At 44.3% G+C, this 23,425-nt stretch overlaps 1 protein-coding gene across 1 annotated transcript in view; it reads left to right on the top strand.

Moving 5' to 3' along the window:
* The window catches only part of CFAP47 (cilia and flagella associated protein 47), a 2,734,468-nt gene that overhangs the window by 98,510 nt on the left and 2,612,533 nt on the right, over positions 1 to 23,425 (top strand). The window contains exon 7 of the mRNA XM_086934611.1: positions 16,335 to 16,468. Within this exon, the coding sequence (XP_086790737.1) occupies positions 16,335 to 16,468 (134 nt within the window). The remainder of the gene's footprint in view (positions 1 to 16,334; positions 16,469 to 23,425) is intronic.

The following is a 23,425-nucleotide window of genomic DNA, read 5'->3' as shown; positions in this document are numbered from 1 at the left end:
AATAAACAATATTGGCCTGGCTGAAGCCTCAACATTGAAGCATGGGTACTTGTATTATAAATACACATGCATTTCTATGTGCAAATCAGAGGAGTAGGCTGCTGTCAATGAGAGGCCGCTGTTGTCGGAGTCTCATACCAGCTGATTCCTGTTTACCCTCAGTAAGGAGGGACGCCCAACTTGTGACCAAGACACAGACCTGCATACACTTACCTTCAAGTAATGGGGAGTTTGATCATCCAGTAGGGGATTCTTGGCAGAACACCCGCCCTAGGCACCTAGGTTAGGGAGCGCATAGTAGGCAACAGGAGTACACTATACCCAGTACTTATATGCCAGCAGATATGCACTGTTTTAGCACAACTGTAGAATCGTGTATTCTTTTCGCATGCTGCTAATCACTTTTATCCTCTTCTGTCTATTAATCAGTGCAGTGCATATCTATTATACAAGGATCACATTGGTTCAATAAATATTGAAAACACCCCTTTTGTATATTTCTTGTGTACCTTTCTTAGTATGCATTAGTGACTGAGCAAAACGTTTCTAGATCTGTTACCACCATTCTTTGGGGAGTCATGTTCTGTGGTAACCCAAACCATTTGTTACCTTACTAGGGTTGGGGGTAAATATTGTGGCACTGTGAACTAGCTTGTCTATAGGCCAACATATCCTGAGGAGGTGTATAGAATTAGTCTGGCACCATCCCAATGTTTATATTGTTCAACAAATGAACAGTTCATATTGAGAAAGTGGAAACCATAAGACAATGGGTAAATGGCATTTGTGCTGCAGTTGAGCGCACTTACTATAAGGCACCAGGTTGCCCATGTAAATACCATTTGGTATGGGATGTATGGTGGGACCATGGATGCTGAACTGAATGTTTGGGGGAGAAAAAGAAGGCTCAAGTTGAGTAGGTCTATGTTTAGCAGAATGAAATCGTGTGTAACTAACCGATTCCTGCAGTGGTGCAGTTTCCCCTTGTTATTTGGGGAGTATAAATGTGTGAAAATCTATTATAAAGAATTATCAAAAAAATGTTCTTCAGGAAGGGCATTGATAATATTGTACGGAAACCCTCACCACCTATATTGAACAAGAGCTGTTTTATTTTATGGCCCTTGCATAATGACTGAGGTGGGGTTTTGTGGAAGTAGTCTTCAACTGAAACCGCTTTTTGTATGGTATAGGAAAGCTGTGGCAATCGACAAGTATTTAGCAGGACTGATTATATGGTTAAATTGTATGTAGTACTTTCCTTGTCCTTTGTAAGGCCTAAAATGCTTTAAGTATGTTGCATAAGTAGTACTTGGTAGTCTTTTGAGGTCACTGGAGCATTCTGACTGAAAAGATCCCAGGCGCTGTTTGAGTACATGGTTGAAAAGTTGTTGGTTATAGTTAGGTGTATGTGAAAAACTGGGTGCACTGAATGTGGGTTTTAAGGCATTAGAATTGTAGAATGAGCTTTATGGTATATGATCGCAGCTGTACAAGGATACTTATTTTTTTGGTAGTGATTGTTGTGTGAAGCATGTTGTTTCCTGGTAAATGCATTGGCCACAGATTGACCCATTGGTTGTAATGTGCAGCAGCGTTAGACCATTAAATAACTCTCCATATGTACAGGGATGTTGTTGTCAGACCCTTTTATGAACTTTGAGCACTAAAGGTAACAGTATTTTACACATGTAGTCTGGATTGGCAGTACCCAGCTCCACTAGTTTTGCTGCTTCTACAATTTATGCAAAGCCCTGAATTTATAATCTCAAACAATAATTTGTTTGAGAAAAATCCTGATTGCATTGCCTTTCTGAAATAAAGATAGTTGTTCATTTGCCTTATTTTCTTAGGTAAGGTGTTCCATAGTTTCCATGTTTGTAGTGAAATCAAAGTACCACCTAACTGTGTTTTGCTGAAAAGGGGGGTGCTTAGTAGCTGTGCAGCTCTTGGTCTAAGGTTTTGTTTTTTGACTGTAGAGTTTCAGTTTGGATTGTAGAAATATTGGTCTAGTGCAGGTAGCCAACAACTATGACCAATGTTTAGAGATTAGATTTAACAACATTATTACGCTTCCTATTCTCTTGCCTATATGTACCATTGAGTGTTAAATCATTAACTATTGTACCTCAAGTTTAGATATAGATTTTAGTAGGGTCTCTTGTTATGTATTAATTGGTAGTTTGACAATTCATTGACAATCATGTTTTGATATGTAAATGTGTACATTATGTTTTCTCTATTTAATGAAATGTTTTTTGTAAAATTTTGATAAACTGATCTAATAAGATATAAAAATAATAAATCAAAAATATATTTTTTTATGTATTGTTTCATGTATTTTGATTGAATAACAGTCTTTTGGTCATGAGCTTCAACTTAAATTTTCCGCACTGAACCCGGTGCAGCGCTCTTTTCCCATTAATATTGGCAGTACCCAGCTCCACTAGTTTTGCTGCTTCTTCAATTTATGTAATTCCCTGAATTTATAATCTCAAACAATAATTAATTTGAGAAAAATCCTGATTGCATTGCCTTTCTGAAATAAAGATAGTTGTTCATTTGCCTTATTTTCTTAGGTAAGGTGTTCCATAGTTTCCATGTTTGTAGTGAAATCGAGGTACCACCTAACTGTGTTCTGCTGAAAAGGGGGGTGCTTAGTAGCTGTGCAGCTCTTGGTCTAAGGTTACGTTTTGTGACTGTAGAGTTTCAGTTTGGATTTTAGAAATATTGGTCTAGTGCAGTGGATTGCCTTGAAAATGAAGCGGAGTACTTTGAAGGATATTCTTCTTGCTACCGGTATGCACTGTAGGGTCTTGAGGGCAGGGTTATGTGCACCCAACTGTTCAAGCTGAGAACATGTCTGGTAGCAACATTCTGGATTCCTAGTTAGTTGAAGATGATTGAGAAGGTGTTTAGTAAGCCAAATGTTTAGTCTTTTGGCATAATTCAGTCTTGTTAGCAGTAATGCTGTTGACGGCTGTACCCTGTGAGGATATTATAATAGCCCTGCATAGGGAAATGTGCACGATAAACTTTCGAGAGAGAGTTTGGTGTCCATACTAACAGCAGGTTTTCTTTTATATCTTCTTTTTTGTGCATATCTCACAGGACCCAGGCAGTTGTTTTGTCTTAATCTTACCATAATCCACAAGTTAGTATCTCTGTTTTACACAGGTCTAGTTTCGGAAGAATTGGTAGCACCTGTGTATCTTTTGCCAGTAAGCATTCAGTAAGTCTGGATTCTACAATGTTTTCCACTTTAAGAATCACCTGGGTGTTGTCAGTATAGTTGTAGTATGTTAGTTGTATGTATTTTACTAGCCCTAGGAGAGGGTTCTGGTATATGTTGAAATGAAGAGTTGCAATTGTTTATCTCTGGGGAACACAAACATTTTCTGAGGCTATGAATGCAAGCAGTACTACAGTTTGTATTCTCTCAGCAAGTTATGACTTTATCCATTTTACTGCTGTCTCTTGTTCACCTGTATTGCTTATTTTTCTCATGTAATAGCTCGTGCTTTGCTAGAGGCTGCTGGGACGTCGAGTAGAAGTAGTGCAACAACTTTGCCAGGTTCTATGGGGGTTTAGAGGGCATCCCAGATGACTGTGTACTAAATATTAGCCCTTTCCTGGGCTGAATCCTGTCTTTTGTTGGAAGAGGAAGCTGCTTACTAGATGATTTCTGAAATCTGAACAACTGCTTTCAGTTTTTACAGGAATTGTCCACTTAAAATATGTCTGTAACTTGCTGGGTTTCTTGGTCTGGTCCTTGCCATTTCATAGTAAGTATTATGTAGGATGTTTCAGTTCACTATGACATTCTTCTGATGTTATTGATTCATTATTTATCTGTATGGTTATGACTGTACAGGTAGATTTGAAAATGTTCTTGAATATATCTATTGGGTGTGGAAGAAGAAATGGGTCAGCTGGGGATCTGGTGATGCTGAAAGACCTAATTTGGTTGTATTTTTCCTTTATGGGTGGTTGGTTACATAAGCATAATGATGGGTATTTGTTGGTTTGATATAGTTGATAACATGAAGTTGTTAGGGACAACTTTCCTTGGGAAGCGGGTTGCAAGTTCTTTGGTTTTTTGAGTCCAGTGTTGGATTCAGATATTATTTTGAAAAGTTATTTGGTGATGTTAGAGACATCTGAATTATTTGGAGTAATGAGATATCTTTGCTTTTCTGATGGTTGCCTTGTATATTCTGTGTTGTCTTTGTACGTGTTTTTTTCCAACTTGGTTATATGATGTTCTACTTCTTCGTTCAAGCATCCTGAAAAAGTAAAGCAGACTGTCACAAAACATCATGACCAAAATGGTTCTTCCAGCAACAGTAGTAGAAGGTTCAGCATCGCTCTATTTAAATGAAGCAAAGTAATATCTTCACTTTGTGAAAAGCTGAAATATAATATTGGGCTACTATGCTGCCAGAAGCCATTACAATATTGATCGGATCTTTAAACCCTTTCAAAATAAGGCCTCTAAAATGCATCTTTCTGTCTTCTCTCATCATCATATACATTTACATTCTTTATTTGTTACTCTAAGTAAGCACTCCTGAGTGGGTCTTCGGAAATGCATGAGGTTATGAGTGCATGCAGTACACCACTATATGAGGATGAGATCTATTGAACTCAAACAGGGTATCTTGACTTCAATACAATTACACCAGTGTAACACATTAGTGTGACTACTGAGAGCATTAATTAGAGTGCATATATTTGCCTTTTATAAACAATCTCACCTTGTCCTGATCCATTTCAGCATCTGAGGTTGATCTGCGTCTGTACATTTAATGCAGCATAGATCAGGGCAATTTGATAACAGTTCTAAGACCAAGATTTATTTTGTATCTTCTCATCGGGCCTCACTAGTAAAATTTGTATCTTATCTACAGGAGGCACTTCCATCGCCACAGTGGATCAACTGAAAACCTGGGTGCACTGTTAATGTTATTGTATTGTTTGTTCTGTTGCCAACAGCAAAATAGCTGATACATTTTTAAATGCTTCGATAATGTATGTTGCAGTATGTTTCTGGAAATCCACCGACATCAGGTACATAACCACATGCTTAGTTGTGCGTGCCATAACTACAAGATGGGACTAAAGCTCTGAACTCATGTGCAATATTACATACAATTGACTTTAAGACTGTAACATTCATAAGGCTAATAGAGTGATACACTGGAGTTTATTCGTAATCTAACCACCTGTTCTCTCCCAGGTCCTTACAGAATCCATCCCATAATTATGGCCCTGTTCACCGTCTTCGGCATCTGGTGCATTACGTGTAGTTGCAGCTGTATAAAAGATCATCTGCAACAAAATGTCCTTTGATTTAGAAAATTCCCATTAAATGGTCCTTCTTCAGCAGAATGCTACCATTGCTGGAATTGCTCATTAAGGTCTTATCATCTGTTTTTCCATAACTCACGAAGATGTTTCTATACAGTTCTGTCATCATTTTTTCATATAAACCCATACAACATCACCATAAGGAAATCAGTATTCCACATTTAATAAATAAGGTAGTGTAGTAGATTGTCTAGGCTGGCAAGATGTAGCATAACATGCATCTAAACGGATGCATGTCATTACATTGCATACTAATACCACCCGTGCCATTACAACGCGGGTATTACTGCGCGATGGCAATGACATTGCATGCCATTAAATCGCATACTTTTACCACGAGTATGCCTTCACCACGCATGCCATTACAACTCAAAGCCATGCATGGTAAAGCTGTACTCATGGTAAAAGTATGCAAGGTAAGTGACAACCCTACCCCTACACCTAAATAACACCCTACTCCCACCCGTACACTACCCTAAACCCTAAAACACTACTACACTACAACACAACCCACACTACTCCCACCTCTACACTACCCTAAACCCTAAAACACTACTACACTACAACACTACCCACACTACTCCCACCACTACACTACCCTAAACCCTTAAACACTACTACACTACCCACACTACTCCCACCCCTAAACCCTAAAACACTACTACACTACAACACTACCAACACTACTCCCACCACTACACTACCCTAATCCCTAAAACACTACTACACTACCCACACTACTCCCATCCCTACACTACCCTAAACCCTAAAACACTACTACACTGCAGCACTACCCACACTATTCCCACCCCTACACTACCCCTAACCCTAAAACACTACTACACTACAACACTACCCACACTACTCCCACCCCTACACTACCCCTAACCCTAAAACACTACTACACTACAACACTACCCACACTACTCCCACCCCTACACTACCCCTAACCCGAATACACTACAGCACTACCCACACTACTCCCACCCCTACACTACCCCTAACCCTAAAACACTACAACACTACCCACACTACTCCCACCCCTACACTACACTACCCTACCCTAAACCACTACCCCCACCCCAAGCACAGTCAGTCTTACCTCTTTCCTTGTGGTTCCAACGTCGCCATCTCTGCTCCCGGTTCCTGCTTCTTGTGCCGTCAGAGGTCCACGTCGTTGTGAGGAAAGAGCCTCAGTTTCCTCACGACGTGGATAGCCCATACATCGCATGCGTTGTAAAAGTGCATGCGATGTAATGGTATGCATGGTTTTTACCACGTGTTGTAACATCGCATGCTTTGTAATGCATGCAATGTAATTGCAATGCGTGGTAAAAACTGCGTTGAAATGGCTGTTCCCCATCTAAACACCTCTAGAATTAGGTTGTCTCTATCCGAAAGTGAATCCACTATTGACTTCATATCTTGTAGTGTTTATAAGGGTATACTCATGCTTTGTAGATTGGTTCTTCAATCCATAAAGATCTGTTTCCTGGTGGGTCCTCTTTCTGATGACTAAAATTTATTGATGACTATTTTAGCCAAAAGTGCTCCCACGTCTATTAGACACTTCTTCTCTCTTTATCCATCTCCAACACCTTTATCAAAACACAGAATAAGATCACTTTGTACGGTATTTCTGCTGAATTTGTTCAACACACTTTTTAGCGCTTGATGTATAGCTGGTATTGTGTGACAGTGGGGCATTTCCAAACCATATAGAAGATATATCCTTCATTTTGCTGGCATATGTAACATCAAGAGGAGGGAATCTTACCCAGAGCTTCACAGGGGTAAACTAAGCTCTATGGAGTCTATGCCGGAGCATTCTTGCTTCTGTACAGTCAGTCTCATTAAGTTGGCTGAGGTATTACTCATATTTGGTTTTAAGGTCTCAGAAGGGATGGGGTATATTTTTTATTATACAGTTTTTATATCGCGTAAACTCGACCCGAAAGTAATTGATCTCTTTACATGAGCACCAGGTACATTACACAAGGGCGCATTAATTTTTTTTTAGACACCAAATTAGTGTTTTGTATGTCATGGATGTAGCACAGTAGAACCCTGGCCTCTAGAGGAATAAAGCCTGGTAGAGTCTCTGAACCAAAGCGGTATATAGTCTTGGAACCAAAGCGCGTCTCATTGTAGGTGTCTGTAAAATTATGTTTTATGTGGTTTATAGTTTTGCTGTAATGTGGCAAACTTCTTTATATATTCTGTTGCCCATACATCAAACACCCCCTCCCCGCCCTCAAGGAGGAAATCCCAGTCTTGTCCCATTTTGTAAAGCTAGAGCGTTGGGGTGAGTGAATTAACCAGTGTTATACCATAGTGGGGTTTTTGTATGAGTTTGGAGTAAGCAATCGTCTATCTATCTCATGGTCTTCAGGGCCATCATTTTATGGCTACTTTGGTCTGTGGTAGGAGGGTTTTAGGGATGGGATCCCCATATAGGATGCATTTTTGCCTTCTTTCTCCAACTCTTGGCTTTCCAGGCCGAAGGCTATATCTTTCCTCTGACCAAACAGCCATTAATTTATGGTGCCTGTTCGAAATAGGATTTCTGGTTGGCTAAGGCTTGCGCCAAAGCCAGGCAGAAACCACCACTTTAGTCAGGGCAAGGGAGCTACACGCCAAAGATAACCCCTGCTCACCCCCTTGGTAGCTTGGCACGAGCAGTCAGGCTTATCCCGGAGGCAATGTGCAAAGCGTTTGCGCAACACACACACACACAGCAGGGACACACTAGGCACACCACAAAAAGGAACTCCACACAAGGTTATATATAAAAATAGCCTTTGTATTACCATAAACCCATTAGATCATAATCACACAGATACACTGTGCCAACTGGCACTGGGCAGTATTTACAGAGGATTATATACACATGACAGGGCCACGTGGGCCACTGTCAGAAACAGCACTTAGTAGAAATAGCACTTAGAATAACTATAGCACAAAATAACAATTGTAGAACACAACCAGTAACCACTGGTAAAAAGTAGATATACACTACGCAATACTAAGCAACTTAGGCATAGATCACGCAGGGACACATAAACTGACTAGCGTAACTATACTAGGCTAAACAACCTCCTGATCATAAAAACACAGTTAGCAGTATCACAGGCATAAAGGCATTGCACATTACGCATAAATCACATTTGGCATTAGGTAATCACCATCACCTTGTGCAGAATAACATTAGATACTGACCCCAGGCCAACTGGCCTTCCGTGGGGCCCAAAAGGCCCTTTGTCCCAAATAGTCAGGGCGCACTGTCTAGGCAGCCGAAGCGAAAGGTGCGCAAGAGTTTGGGCCTAAAGGTAGCAGCTGCCCACTCCTTGCTGGGCAGCTGTGAAATCCCAAAGAACATGTCCTCTAAAAGAATAGAAGAACTTAAACGGTGCAGCTGCCTACTACTTGCTGGGTAGCTGGAAAACACTCAAATGGAGCATGGGCTCTCAGTGGCCCTGGACAGGAATGCACCAAACGTTGGAGCCTCCTAGGCTCTAGAAATAAACAGGGTAGAGCCAGCACGGGCTCTGTAGGAACTATGGCCCCAAGCAATGTGGGGCAAAACACGGGGCGAGATCATGGGTCCCTCTGGCCGTCTCAACAATGATGAGCTCGCAGGAGCGGCCCACTGGCAACCGGGCCGCTCGATCTCAGAGCCCCTCACAGGGGTATCAGCACTCACTAATCCCCCCAGGTGGGAGTGGTCAAGACAATGGCCCCCAAGTCCTCCTTGGGACTTCGATAGACAATGTGCCCCCCAGATGCGAGGGCTGGAACCACCTCACGCTGCAGCTGCTCGCTGACAGATGTGGCAGCTGGGGAACCCAAGTAAGTCCTCACACAGGGGGCGGGCACCAGCAAGGTGCCCTGACACCCCCCCCCCCACTTCCGAAGACTGATCTCCACTCACCAGGCTCTCTGTGCAACGTCTCCGCTCTCTCCTCTGCCGGGCTGCTGTCACTGTGGGGCGCTCCTCCATGCCGGGGAGCTCCACTCTTCTCCCAGTCGTGCTGCGGTTGCCTGCGAGATTCCCTTGGCCGGGCTGCTTCTTGACCCAGCACTTTGCTGGGCACTACAGGGCTCTCCCTCGCTCTCGGGAGACCCGGATGCCGACGCGGCAATGTCCTCTCTCGGCTTCCGGGTGATTATGTGGGAGCGGAGCTTCCTTCGGGATAACAGAAGTCCCACCCCATGGCAGGCAATACGCTGCCTGACTTCCTGCAATCCCCGGCTGCGGCGGTGATGTCCTTCAGGGTTTTAGCAATGCGGCACAATACGGGGTAGGCTCCCATTTTAGGACGAAGCCCCTGGCGGGGTGGGCACCCGCTAGGGGTAGATATAAAAACAAACCATGGCACAAGGTCCCTGGCATGGTGGGCACCCGCTAGGCATATACGAAAAAGCACAATGCGGGGTAGGCACCCGCTCTGTAGGTACCGATGCGGGTGGGCTCCCGCTCAGTTTTTCAGTGCCAAGATGCAGGGTGGGCACCTGCTTGGGGAAAATAAAGCCCAATCCAGCAGGGCAGGGGCATCAATCCAGCGCTCTGTCCACGAATAAATAAACCTCTTCTTTTCCCCACTGCAGAAAGTAAAGCGCTCCCAGGCGCTAAAGTCCAAGAACAAGTCCTTTAGAATGTGGGGGCGGGGGCAAAGGCTGGGCCCAGGGGCCAGCTCACAGGGCCCTCCAGCAGGGAGGCAGTCCCCAGTGGCGGTTACTCCTGGCGCCTAGCAGCAGACCCCCTCAAGTTAGTATCCAGAGAACATTTTTCATGGGGTCACAGCCCCTTTTTATACATACATTTCCTTTGTCTGAAGGGTGCAGGGCAAGGAGCAAACCAGATGCAACTGGTTCTTGAGCACTTTGTTTTGCTCAGCCCCTCTCCCTATTCACAAGACAGGCTAGGGACATCAGACGCACCACAGGGGGCGGAGCCAGCATTGTGGAGGGAAGGCACAGCCTATTCAGGTCCCAGGTGCACCTCCTCCCTCCCATCAACATGCAGATCTCCCCATTCACCACCGGGCAGACCCATCCTGACTCCTGGAGCCAGGCACACCAGCCACCTCCAGCCAATCACAAGCCAGACAGTCAATTCACATTCACTGCACAGACATGCCAACTTCTAAAAGTGGCACTTCCACACTAGACACATTAAATCTGCATACACCGTCGCGCAGCATTCAATCTCACGAGTTTGCACATACCAAACTCGCCCCTGCACTCCCCACACATCAGGAACTACCATGGACACACATATTCCCCATGCATTCCTATGGGAGGGCAGGCCAATCTCACCACACACACTCAGATTGCGCACACACTTTACACTGGGACACAGTGTTAAAGTGCGCAGAAGCCAAAAACAACTAAGACCAGGTCACATTTAAAAGCAAAAAGTTTAGGGGTGAACCTGCCAAAAAGGGCCAAGTCCAACAGTGCCTAGTTGTGAGACGCATTAGCATATCTGGATGTCGGATATGCCCACACCTTCCTTGTATACAGATTGGGTGCGTTTGGGCAAAGCAATACATGGATGTTACATTCTCATTGGAAACAACTGTGTTTCTTGCTGTAGGCACTTAAAGAAGCTATGAGGTATGGCTCAGGGAAAATTCTGTAGTGTGTATGGGATCATCGGTAGTTCAGTCATTTTTATAAAAAGGATGCTGCCAAGTAGTGTAAGATGCAACTTGCTCTGTGCATGCAAGTCTCTCTTCAGTATGTCCAGGTGGGATTGCAAGCTGAGACACCTACTATCCTTCTCGCTGAATGCTATGTGGAGTCCCAAGTACCTAAAACGTTTAGACGGAACCTGTACTTTATTTTGCATCTCACCACCACTTCTCCCTGTTTTATCTGTATGCTACCTGAATTATTACAGTTTACTGTTAAATTCGATGTTTCTCAATGTCTGTCTCACTTGCGCATAAGTCTAGGTCCAGTGATATGTGGTTATTGCATTAAAAGAAGTACATCTTTTGCATATATGGATATTCTAACAGTCCACCCAGTGGAATGCCCGAATTTGTACGTCACACCAGATTCAACACCCCAGAGGCTGTACAACCAATTCAAACCGGAAGGTTAACAGTGGGCAGCTCTACCCCATATTCTTGGTTTTTGCCTGTACTTCTGTCTTTCGTGTTTACTTGATTGTGCCTGCATTTCTGCCTCCGTTTTATTTTAATTAATTTCTGTTTTCATTCTGCTTATTTTTTTTCCAATTGTTGTGCCCTGCTTCTATTTCTCGCTGCTGCTGCTACTGTTGCCCCTGCGGCCCCTCCCCCCTGATGGTCCCCACTCCCACCTCCCAGCTGCACGTCCCTCCCCCTTCACTATTTAATGGCGGTCGCTGCATGATCGTGATAAAGGCGCGCCAAGGGCAAGCCTGTCTGCGCCTGTGCTTGACCCAACGCGACCGGCACCAGGGACCCGGATCTCCAACCATCCACTGCTACCACTCAGCCGCCCTCCTCGCACTCAACCCCGGAAAAAAGAACAACTGACTACAGTCCACGCCGAACACAACCCACGGCCAGTTCTCCTGCCGCCACTGCCGACAGACCTTCACCACCGCCCCAGCCGCCAATACCACCGACGCCCTAAGATGTATCCTCCTCAACCTGCGCTGCGTGCACAGGCATGCCCTGGAGATCTGTAACCCCCTGGACACCCTCTCATCCGGCGTCGCTTTCTTTACAGAAACCTGGACCAACGCCTCCTCCGCATCTCCACTGCCAGCTACACCTTCCCGGCTGCCGAACACCTGCACTTCCAGGTCCAGACCAGCCCAGCTCCACACTCCGCAGCACCCTCGCATACAGGCCCCCCTGGCCCGGGCTCTCTTCGCTGACACCATCATCACACCCCACGCTATGGCCTCCATGGACTACATACTCAACGGAGACCTGAACTTCCATCTCAACAACTCCAGCAACCTCAACTCCACCACCCTCCAGGGGAACCTCACCAACATCGGACTGAAACAACTCATCACCACACCGACCCACAAGGCAGGCACACCCTCGACCCCATCTTCGCAGGAGGAAACAGCATCCACTTCAGTCACACCACGCAACTCTCATGGACCGACCACCACTACGTGCACTACCTCGTCGACAAACACAAGCTGCCCAAACCCACTCCACGCCCCCGCAAAGGAACTGGAGCAGAATCACTGAGGAGCGGCTCAGCTGCACACTCAACCGCAACACCCCCACCGCTGCAACCAGCACCAACCTTGCAGCCATGGAATTCCACAGATGGATCTCCAACTGTGCATACAAGCTCGCCACGCTACGCAACTCCAGCAAACAGCACGCCAGGAAAGCCGCCTGGTTCACCACCGACCTCCAAGAAGCCAGACGCACCTGCAGATGCCGGGAGAAGAACTGGAGAAACAGCAAGGCACCGGAAAACTACACCACCTACAAGAACGCTATGTTGGAATACCACCAACACATAATAATCACCAAAAGGACCTTCATCCACAACAAAATCCTCCCCAACTCCAGCAACTCCAAGGAACTCTTCTGCGTCATCCAGGAATTCACCAAGCACCCCAGCGAAGCCACAAACATCACCCTCCTCAGGACCTCTGCGACAAGCTCGGTTCCTATTTCCACCTGAAGATCAAAAACCTCAATGACAACTTCAATGACCATACACCTGACTATGCAACCGTCCCGCCCTCCGGCAATGCCAGCCAGCCCACCATCTCCTCCTGGACACCGGTCACGACCGAAGAGACCACCTTGACCATAAAAAGCATCCACTCAGGGGCCCCCACAGACCCCTGCCCACCACACATCCACCACATAGACTCCACAGCCATTGCACCAGAATTACGAAACACCATCAACACCACCTTCGATACCAGCTCTTTCCCTGATGACTGGAAATGCGCGGAAGGCAGGACCCTTCTCAAGAAGCCCTCAGCAGATCCGAAGGATCTCAAGAACTACTGGCCCATCTAGCTCTGCCCCTTCGCGGCAAAAGTCACTGAGAAGACGGTCAACGCAGAACTGAAAAAGTTCATCGAAGACCACGCCATCCTCGACCCTTCTCAATCCGGATTCCGCAGCACCGAGAACTCCAGAGAGTTCAGCACCGAGAACTCCCTACTCGCAGCCACAGACGACATTCACATCCTCCTCGACCAAGGCCACACCCCAGCCCTGATTCTACTCGACCTGTCAGCTGCATTCGACACTGTCTCCCACTGCACACTCACCGCCAAACTACATGACGCCGGCATACAAGGAACCTCCCTCGAATGTATCTGATCGTTCCTCACCGGCAGAACCCAAAGCATCAGACTGCCACCCTTCCTCTCCGAAACCACGAAAATCAACTGAGGAGTGTCCCAGGGATCATCGCTCAGCCCAACCCCCTTCAACATCTAAATGGCCCATCTCGCCACCATCATCCGACAACACGGTCTCATAGTATCCTACTCCAATGACACCCAGCTCATCCTCTCCCTCACCATGGACCCCACTACCACAAGACTCAACTTCTAGGAATGAATGTAGGACATTGCAACCTGGATGGGCAACAGCTGCCTGAAACTAAACGTGGAGAAGACAGAAGTCCTCATCCTCGGAACCACCCCATCGGCATAGAACCCCTGGTGGCCCACCGCCCTCGGCAGCCCCCAGACCCCCATGGGCCACACCAGAAACCTAGGCATCATATTTGACTCCTCACTCTCCAAGAACCGACAGGTCAACACCGTCACCTCCAGCTGCTTCAACACCCTCCACATACTCCGTAAAACCTTCAAATGGATTCCCCCCTGAGTCAAGGAAGACAGTCACTCCCGCACTCATTACCAGCAGACTGGACTACGGAAATGCCCTCTACGCCGACATAAACAAGTACCTGCTCCGCAAGCTCCTGACAATACAGAACACCGCCGCCAGACTCGTCCTCCGAATCCCTCGACACAAGCACATCAGCCAAATCCTATGGAATCCAACCTGGCTCCCCGTTGAGAAGAGAGTCCCTTTCAATATACTCACCCACTCCTGCAAATGCCTACACAACACTGGACCCCAATACCTCAATGAACAAATCACACTCCACATACCCAAAAAGAAACCTCCGATCCGCCAACTTCCTCCTCGCCAAAATCCCACGCATCCGCAGAGCCAAAACAGGGTGAAGAGCCTTCTCCTACATCATGCCGATTCCTGAAACGAGCTCCAGATCAACATCATACGCGAACCCTCCCTGAACACATTCAGGAAGGCCCTCAAGACCTGGTGTTTGGCTGAACTGACCTTCTGACCCCCCCCACCCCCAGAGCCTTGAATCCCTCTAGTGCGCTTACAATTCCCCTGATTGATTGATTGATAAATCCTAACTAAGTGAATCAAAGATATTTTTGAAGTCCTGACCCATTAACAAACTCTTTCCTTTCAGCTCCAATGCCATTGAGATCAAGACTTGCAAACTCCTGATGCAGTACCTCGAGCTTCTGTGTGGCATAAAGCCATTTTAGTCATGATTTATTAGGGTGTTCAGGCTCTTGGACAACTTGTCCGGTAGTATTTATCAAATGCTGTGATTTCAGTTTTTATGACAAATAGGATGAAATGAGGAGCAGGAGTCCGGCAGCCTACCTGGTTTTTATTTGACCGCAATTGTAACCATCTCAAGATCTTCAGACAGAGAGCCTTCTTGCACCGACTTCAGAGCATGTTTAGGAGGTGACATTTTAAAAGTAATTTAAAGTATTTATGAATTCTACTCAGAGACCTTTACATCCCAGTGTTTTCCCTGCCAGCATGTTAGTTATTCTGTAAGTAGCTTCTGTAATTTCTTATTCTGTAATCGATGTTTCTGTTAAGCCTGGGCAGAGATCGCAGAGTTCTTCGTAAAGCTACATGGAGTTCAGCAAGCGGCGGAGTGGGTTACTTTGCGCCGTTCGCACTGATTTGTAGTGCCAGGTGTTTGTCCTGCACTGGGAAAAATCAGCACAAATGGCATCTTGCACACTACAAGATGGCGCTGCTTCTTTCTGCCATTTGAGTAAAAATTCTGCTCCAGCAGCAGCTTCCTCGTTGCAAATGGAAGTTTTCTCAACGTGAGCTGTGGCGGTCATCCGCGACCGCTCATATTGAGAAATTTCACTGGGAAGTGACCTAGCATTGGGTTTTTCTCACTCGCCCACGTCAACTTACCATTGGAGATTGCAAGTGAGGAAAAAACTCCACTATGCAGAGCTTTTCAGAACTCCGAGAGCTTTGCACAGGACGGAGTGCGTAAAACTCCATGAACGGAGCGGAGTTCACCACCCAGGTTTAGTTTCTATCTCCTCTGGCTTTAACCATTACACTGGGAGGTTTAGATAAGTGGCAGTTCTGTTTCTATAACCGGTTACACTGTACAGGGCTCTATAGAAATGTGCAAATGCTTTTGGAATCCGGCAAGTTTCTTTTCATGTTACTTTGTCTTTTTTTAATGCTACCTATTTTAGAATGATGTCTGACCTACGCAAAGCTACACTCCATTGCTGTGTATTTTTAAGGTGCACAAAACTCCTCATCCATACTTGGGGAAACCCGTGTGTGAACCCCTTCTGCCTTTTAGGACTGTATAATATTATCTTTTGATCTTTGAAGTGGTCAAATACAGGGCATGCCTTAAAGTGATGAGGAAATCAAATGTTCATGTGAGATTTCTCATTCGCCTAATATTAGTGGGGCTACGGGGTATTCATGCATTTTTTCCATTGTGTAGCCCTATTAATCTGCTTTAAGGTTGAGTTTTGTGGCTTGAATTAAAGTTTATAACAGTTAATTAATACATTTTTGATCCTCTTTCTACACAGCAGAACAGTACATTCATTTTGATGTTTTAAGAAGAACTGAAAAATGTTCTAAATGTTGATTTCAGCCTTTTTGCTGCATACAAATGAATATTTTGTATTTCAGACCTTTTGAAGATGATGTTGCACTGGATAAACTTCCAACCCGACAGGACTATGCACTGTTCATGAGATTTGAACCTGCGGGCAGTAAAAATGCTTTCCCCAATACACAAATGGATGGTGACATGGATACACAAAGTAAGTACCCTGCAGGTCTCCATACATCAAGTAGAGTAATTAACCTTTGAATTTAATTTTGCTGAGTAGAATGCTGCACTTGTTCATGCCCAGAACATTCTAGTACAGTGGTCCTTAACCTTTTGACTTCTGTGGACCCCAGTTAATCATTACTGCAATCCAAGGATCCCCACTGATTTATTGGAATCCGAGGACCCCCACCAAGTCATTACTGTAAGCCAGGAAACACGACGCTATTTCGATGATTTGAACCACAAAACAATACATAAATTATGAAATATTTGATTTAATTCACAAACAAATTAAAATTAATGGGCAGGTAGGAGCTTTTTTATTTTAACTTCAATTAAGAGAAACTATAATCCTTACTATAGTCTGTTTGATGCACTTGAACTGTCCCACAATCACTCTGAGAACATCAACTTCATTTTTAGCCATCAAATTCATGCTCTTAATTTGCAGTTAAATAATTGAAGCAAAAAATAACTGCTATTACAAATTGTCTCAAACAGCTGATCCTGGAGCTGAAATTGTGATTTGAAATACTGGACCAAATCTACTGAACACTGTCTTTTTCCCCAACAAATCCATACACTGTCAATTTATGCTTCTCTTTTTCAGTCAGGCAAAGCCAAACTTGAACATTCTTCTGCAACCCAGCAACCTTTCAACTGTATATGCAGGTTGCATCAATTAGTCTCTCCAGAATTTTCTGACACATTTGTAGATATAGCTGCGTACTTCTTTCGGTGTGTGGAGAACTTAATGTTATCAATTCTTCAAAAAAGTACAATAAGAAGTACAGAGCAAGAGTAGGCTTTCAAGGCCAGGCATTTAAATGGTTAAGTTGTCCAGTTTTTCTACCATTGATGTTTTATGGTTGACATGTTTATGAAGTGGGTGCTGTTTGGATGACTCAGCCTGACATATAAAATGTGTGTATTACTAGTTTCTTGTGCTCTTTCGCTTGTTTTGCTATCCTGCCAGAATACATGTATGTTGTAATTTCAGGTTTAAAAAATGCACCTTAATACTTGCCTTTTAGTTATCTTCCCTGCCATTGCCCCCTTATTGTTAAGCAACCCATGACATATATTGCTAACAGAATATACTAAATACTAATTATTAAAAAACACCCTCCCCTAAACAATTTGCTTTGCTTACACACTATGTACTTTACACTAACCTGTTATAAACATGCCAAACAACCATTCTTTCCCCAACTTTCCACAAACACCGTTATACCAAAGTATCACCATTCTATTACAACAAATACAATTGTATTACTACTGCATATACTAAATATATATCACTTTCAGATTATAAAAAAATACTTCCCGTATTAGTAAGTATAATTGCCTTATTGCACAACAGTACAATATCTAACCACACTATCTAATTTGCTGTATTGGGGACTAAATCAATTGTTGCCATAAAAAGTTTCAATAACAATACAAACTTCCTTTAATTGTTAGTGTACATTATCTTATGTGGGGGATTCACTGGATGACAGTTAGAACAAAAACATCAACCATGCTGTATGTTTGCTGTGGATTCTTTTTATGTTAACCACTCATACCATAATTACATTTTCTGAGTCAACATTCGTCTGTGAAGGTATAGCTTACCTCTTCTCTTGCAGTCTGTTGAACAAAGGGACACTACTCCCAGTGTTCATATTGTTGCTGCCCTACATGCTGCTTGATTGGGGGATTGTCATTCTGGGAAGCTGACACATCACACATGCACACTGTTGCCCCACTGTTCCCCTGACACTTCCCCCTAACAAAGAGCTAAAAACCTTTAAAAAAAACAGAACAGAGCTTTTGGCTTTGCCAGTGCTTTTTAATATTTCTGTAAAAGTACAGCCTGAAACATGTGTAACAATAGAAGTACTCCATCAATGTTTTTGTCTCCGGTAATGCTCGGCCTGTGACCTAACACTACAAGTCTATCTATTCTATTCTTAGAGCTAATAAAGAAAGAACCAAACAATAATGTTAGGCATAGATGCGTGTATGTATGTTTGTTGTATTTTGATTAAGTTCATAAATATCAGGCTAGTAATCAGTGATGTACAGGGGCCAATACTTAGTGGGGATATATTGGGGAAGGGGGAAGGGGGCAGGGGTGCTGGTTTTTCAACTCTGAAGATGCACTGAGACCTGCTAAACAGACCTCTGTGCCATTGTCCTTACTCTTAGAAGGTATATGTCTGAGTTATTGATCAACAATTTGCATAAGTTAACTTATATGTCCCTAGTATATGGTAACACGGGTACGCAGGGCCTGTAAGTTAAAGTGTCTCTCATGGACGTCAACACTTATTGTGCCACCACGCGTGTGACAATGCAAAGTATGACTTCCAGTCCACCATTGCCAGCTGGCAGAGCAGGTTCCGACTGCTGACTCAACGTTGCCATTCAAAGTAATGGCAAAACCCCCACCTTAACCCCCACCTTACTTTTTAATATTTATGAGCCACCCCTAAGGCAGGCCTACTGAGCTCTAAAGGCAGGGTGCATTATATTAAAAAGTTGGACATTGAGTTCTTAGCTTTATATGTCCTGACAGCAAAAAACATGCAAAGTCGTTTTTACTGTGAAAAAGCTAGTAGCCCCAATGGTGAGTAAAGGGTTATACCCTGACAAATCAGCAGTGCTAACTCCTAAAGGGGAATACTAAATACAATACTTCAAGGTATCAAAAGAATAGCTGCATTGAGCCCGATTTGATACTCAAGTTGAATGTAATGTAACTTTTAGTAAGTAGCCAGTTTGTTATCCAAAGTTTTCCAGCTACAATTTACATTTGCTGGCCAAGAGAAAGCCTTCTGCCTCTTTGAGGGAGGTGTGATTGACTCTCAGGAAGGCACACAGAGGGCCTGTCATTGGGAGAAGTGTGACTTGTCCCTCACAGCTGGGCCAAACAGGGTGTGATTCTAAAAGGCGAGCTTCAGAGGGAAAGCCGCCTTTGAAGTACAAATAGTGAACACACACTGGAGGGGCTGCTCTTTTTTCCTTGCAGGCAGATTAGTGTTGAGGACAAGCAGGGATAGCCATTGTCAATCTGTTTTTTTCTGTAGGCATGTGGCCCCCTCACCCCCAGGTAACCACACCTTTTGAGTGGGCTAGGGGAGCGCCATGCACCAAGAGAAGAGTTCTGTCATCTGTGATTGGGCAGAATAGTGCATTCTGTGATAGCTAAATGCCACACTTCACAGAAGTTTGACACTAGGCGTGAGTCACCACATCCCCCGAGGGTGCTAACTGGGCATAAAAGTGGCACCCAAACCTCAGATTTCATTTGTACTAAAGAGTGGATTGAAGAAGGACTGCCCTGCTTTCCCATGACCCAGCAAAGAGAGGCTGCACTCAGACTGGACTGCACCTGCTGCTCTTCGGGCTAGCAAACAGAGGACTGTGTCTGTGGTGCTCTGCTCAAGGAAACATCGTCCCGCATCTCAGACCGATGAAGTGACTTCAAGCGTCGGTTGGATGACTTCCTGTTACAGCTACAGTGCCACAAAAGCTAAAGAAGCCTCCTTTGGTGAGTTGGTAGTCAAGAACGCCTGACTGCTGCTGACCACCAACATTTAGCCTGGGAGACCATGACCTGACCATCAAAAGGTGCACCTGAGTCTGCTTAATATAGGAGAGTCGCTGGAGTGCAGTTTTTCACCCAGAATGCAAGATATAACCAGTAAAAGGGAACTGTTAGTTTTGCTGTAACCGTAGACCAGTGGACCAATTGCAACTCGTTTCTGGCTGGACATTTACCTGCCTTAGTGGGGTAGCTACTCCTGTGGCAAAACTTGCCCCATCTTGACCGTGGACTGAGATGTAGCCCCAGGAAAACCCCCATCAGTGGACCTTCAGCATCTTGCATTCCTTGCATCAGGACCACTCTATTGTAGCCTATGGTGATTTACACATAGCTTGGAACTGGACTGGAGATTGCTTTGATGGTGAGATGACTGTCCTACCAAGCTTCATTGGCCTCTGTGACCCGCTCTCTGCAGGCACCCTCAGCGGGACAGAATATAGTAGTTGCCAACTCTATAAGTTTCCAAAGTTCCCACAGATAACTACTAAATGTGGTAGTTGCCAATGTCTGTTTGCGTTTCAACTGAAAAGTAGTGATTTATTAGTTGGTTAATAATTTATAGCTCAGAAATACTCAGTGGATTTTTGTCATTGAGGTTTCATATTAAAGATAAAAATACAACCTATGTTTATAAATTAGTGGGAGGTGTTTAGTGAGTCCACTTTCCTTCTTATTTAGCTGTTTTGGTACTTCTTAATGCTTTACACTTGTTCCTTTGAAAAAGCCGTACTGCTCCAAGCCACAGCTATTCAGGGTTGAGTTTATATTTTTCATATGAATCTGTCTGGACCCAGTACAGGTAGTGAGCTTATGCACGGTCAGGTCTCACAACCACATCATATAATAAACAGCTTTCGACAAAATAACTTTGGTTGTAATTCTATTATTGTAATGCATTGGCTTTAAAATATTATTAATAATAATAATAAGTTGTGCTATGTCACGCTTGAGTAGCTTGCCCTGTCTTGGTTCCCTACATGTCTCAGATTGCAAAGGAGAAAAACATGTTCATAGCATACACGGTACAACATGAGGGTCCCGTTCAATACAAACAAAAAGTAAAAAACATGTATTTGTTTTCAAATATTATATTATAATATAACATATTATATAACATATTATATCCTCTTCCATGCTCATGACAGCCCCCGGCCCTCATGAGTCACAGTGGTCGTGTGCTCATGACGGCCGTGAGCCATCATGACCACGCCCGCGATTGGAATGTCCAGCACTGCGGCGGAATTCACGACACAGTGTAGAGGATATAGATCCCGGCCGATCGCCGTGCAGCTGTTTAAGCCGGCAGGGCCGGATTTGGATTGCAATTAGGCCCGGGCAGTCCTAAAAAAAGTGGCCCACATTCGAAGGTCGTGCTCTTTCAGAAAACATCATTTGTTTGGTCTCATTGGACTCTTTTTTAGAGAAATATATGGTAACCTAAGCATTTTAAAGCCTCTAGAATTAGTAAGATTGGTGAAAACTAGAAGAACTGCATTTAGACCAGGCGGGCTAGGTGAAATAAAATGGCACAAGAGCCACAATACCTGGCTGATTTTTTTACTGACATCTGTATTTTAATATCCTGGCCAGTGTGAAAATTAAGAAAAATGTGGAAGTCTCTATTTTTTTCTCTGATCAGTATGTAAACAGTCAACGTAAGTTGAAAGTACTTTAAAATATGTTCGTAAGCTGCTTTACATAACCGTGACTAATAGTTAAGCTAAACAAAGACAGATAAGACATGTTAAAAATAATATGGATACTTATATATAAATAGTGCTCTCTAATTATCATACTCTGGCCATTGCAGAATCTTATAACATACTTAAGTTGCCGTTTTATTTTCTAATTGCCTTGAACTTTTTGCAGCATTCTCTTCATAGACAGTTTCTGTTCCTACACTGTCTCATGCAAAAAACGCAGTTAATTTTACTCGGAGGCAACAAACATGCAAAGTAAAGAACAAGCATTCCGACTTTTTGTTCACGTTTTATTTTTGTTAAAATACATAGTTGGTGAATAGCAATGACCAGTGAGGATAATGCATGGAGTGGTGCATATGCGAATCTGCATTCGGTGCTATGCACATACATCGAGACATTGATCACAAAACAAACTCAAGCAAACTCAAGGCAAGTGGAAACTAAGGCTTGGGGAATAAACTCCTTGTCGGTGCAGTGTGATCTGACCCGGCAGTTAGTGTGCATTAAAATAGCATGACTTGTATCAAAATGGCTTTTTGCGATCTGTCCGTGATTTTGATAGTTTACATAAGATGAACTTGGTGGTAGGGCATCGGGGTGATTTACATGAGCAACAGTTACACTGCACACAATCAGATTTATTTTTTACTTTAGTGTTTGGTGAGATTAAGTGATTTGCCCAGAATGACAGGATTTTGAGCTGATGCTGGGACTAGAACCTGGTCTACGACTGCCAAAGTAGGCAGCTTTGGACACAACGTCACATCCTCTCTAGTTTAATAAAAGCCTAACAAAGGTTGTCTCACAGCGAGGCCCATGTAAATACACCCTCACCCTCCAGGAAGCCTTATCTTAGTTCCCTCCCTCCCCAGTCCTCCATATCCTCAGGGTGATGACCTTGCAGGGGAGGGGGGGGGGTCAAGAAAAAGGACACAGCTACTGCTGCTATTGTGGAGGCTAAGGAGTCAAGGGCCCATAGCCCTAAAACCTGCTCCCTCCCTGAGCCCCCTGCATACTCCCACCTGCCCCACCCACCATTGCTTGGCAGGGGAGGGGTCTGGGGCAAGACACTTCTCCGTGGCCCCACTGGGGGGCCAAGGAGGTAAGAATGACCCAACAAATAGAGCAACACCTGGCCACAATTAAGGCGGATTGTCACACTTAACACCTTCACCCCGCACACCATAGCCAGTCATGTGATTGCCTGGGAGGCAGGAATGAAGCTGAGGCCCTTTAACAACCGGCCCACATGTCATCCTTAAGCACCGGCCCATCGGCCATCGCCCTACTGCCAGCCTTCCCAATCCGACCCTGTCAGCAAGGTGCCTCTGAGGACGTGCTTGCCTTCTGGACCCATTTCCAACCCAGTTGGGGAAGGGTGGGGGGTTTCATAGGACAATCGTTTCGCAGGTCACAGGTGCCGGAGCCAAGCTAGATTGCTGCTAACACCATGCACGCCCTGCCCATTGCCGTATTACATAAAATGAGTCCTTACTTTTTAAAAGCAGTTTGGTATTTGGTCTAAGTTTAATTTCAGTGCAAAGCAGAATGTATGGCACAAGTGCATTTGTATGCTTGATTTAGCAATTAGTTCATCCATAAATATTAACTCAATTCATAAATATTAATAATGTTAAAAAAATGATCA

This window comes from Lissotriton vulgaris, chromosome 8 (genome assembly GCF_964263255.1).
Source record: "Lissotriton vulgaris chromosome 8, aLisVul1.2, whole genome shotgun sequence".
In the NCBI taxonomy this organism is placed as follows: domain Eukaryota; kingdom Metazoa; phylum Chordata; class Amphibia; order Caudata; family Salamandridae; genus Lissotriton; species Lissotriton vulgaris.
This window is presented reverse-complemented; position numbering and strand designations above follow the sequence as displayed.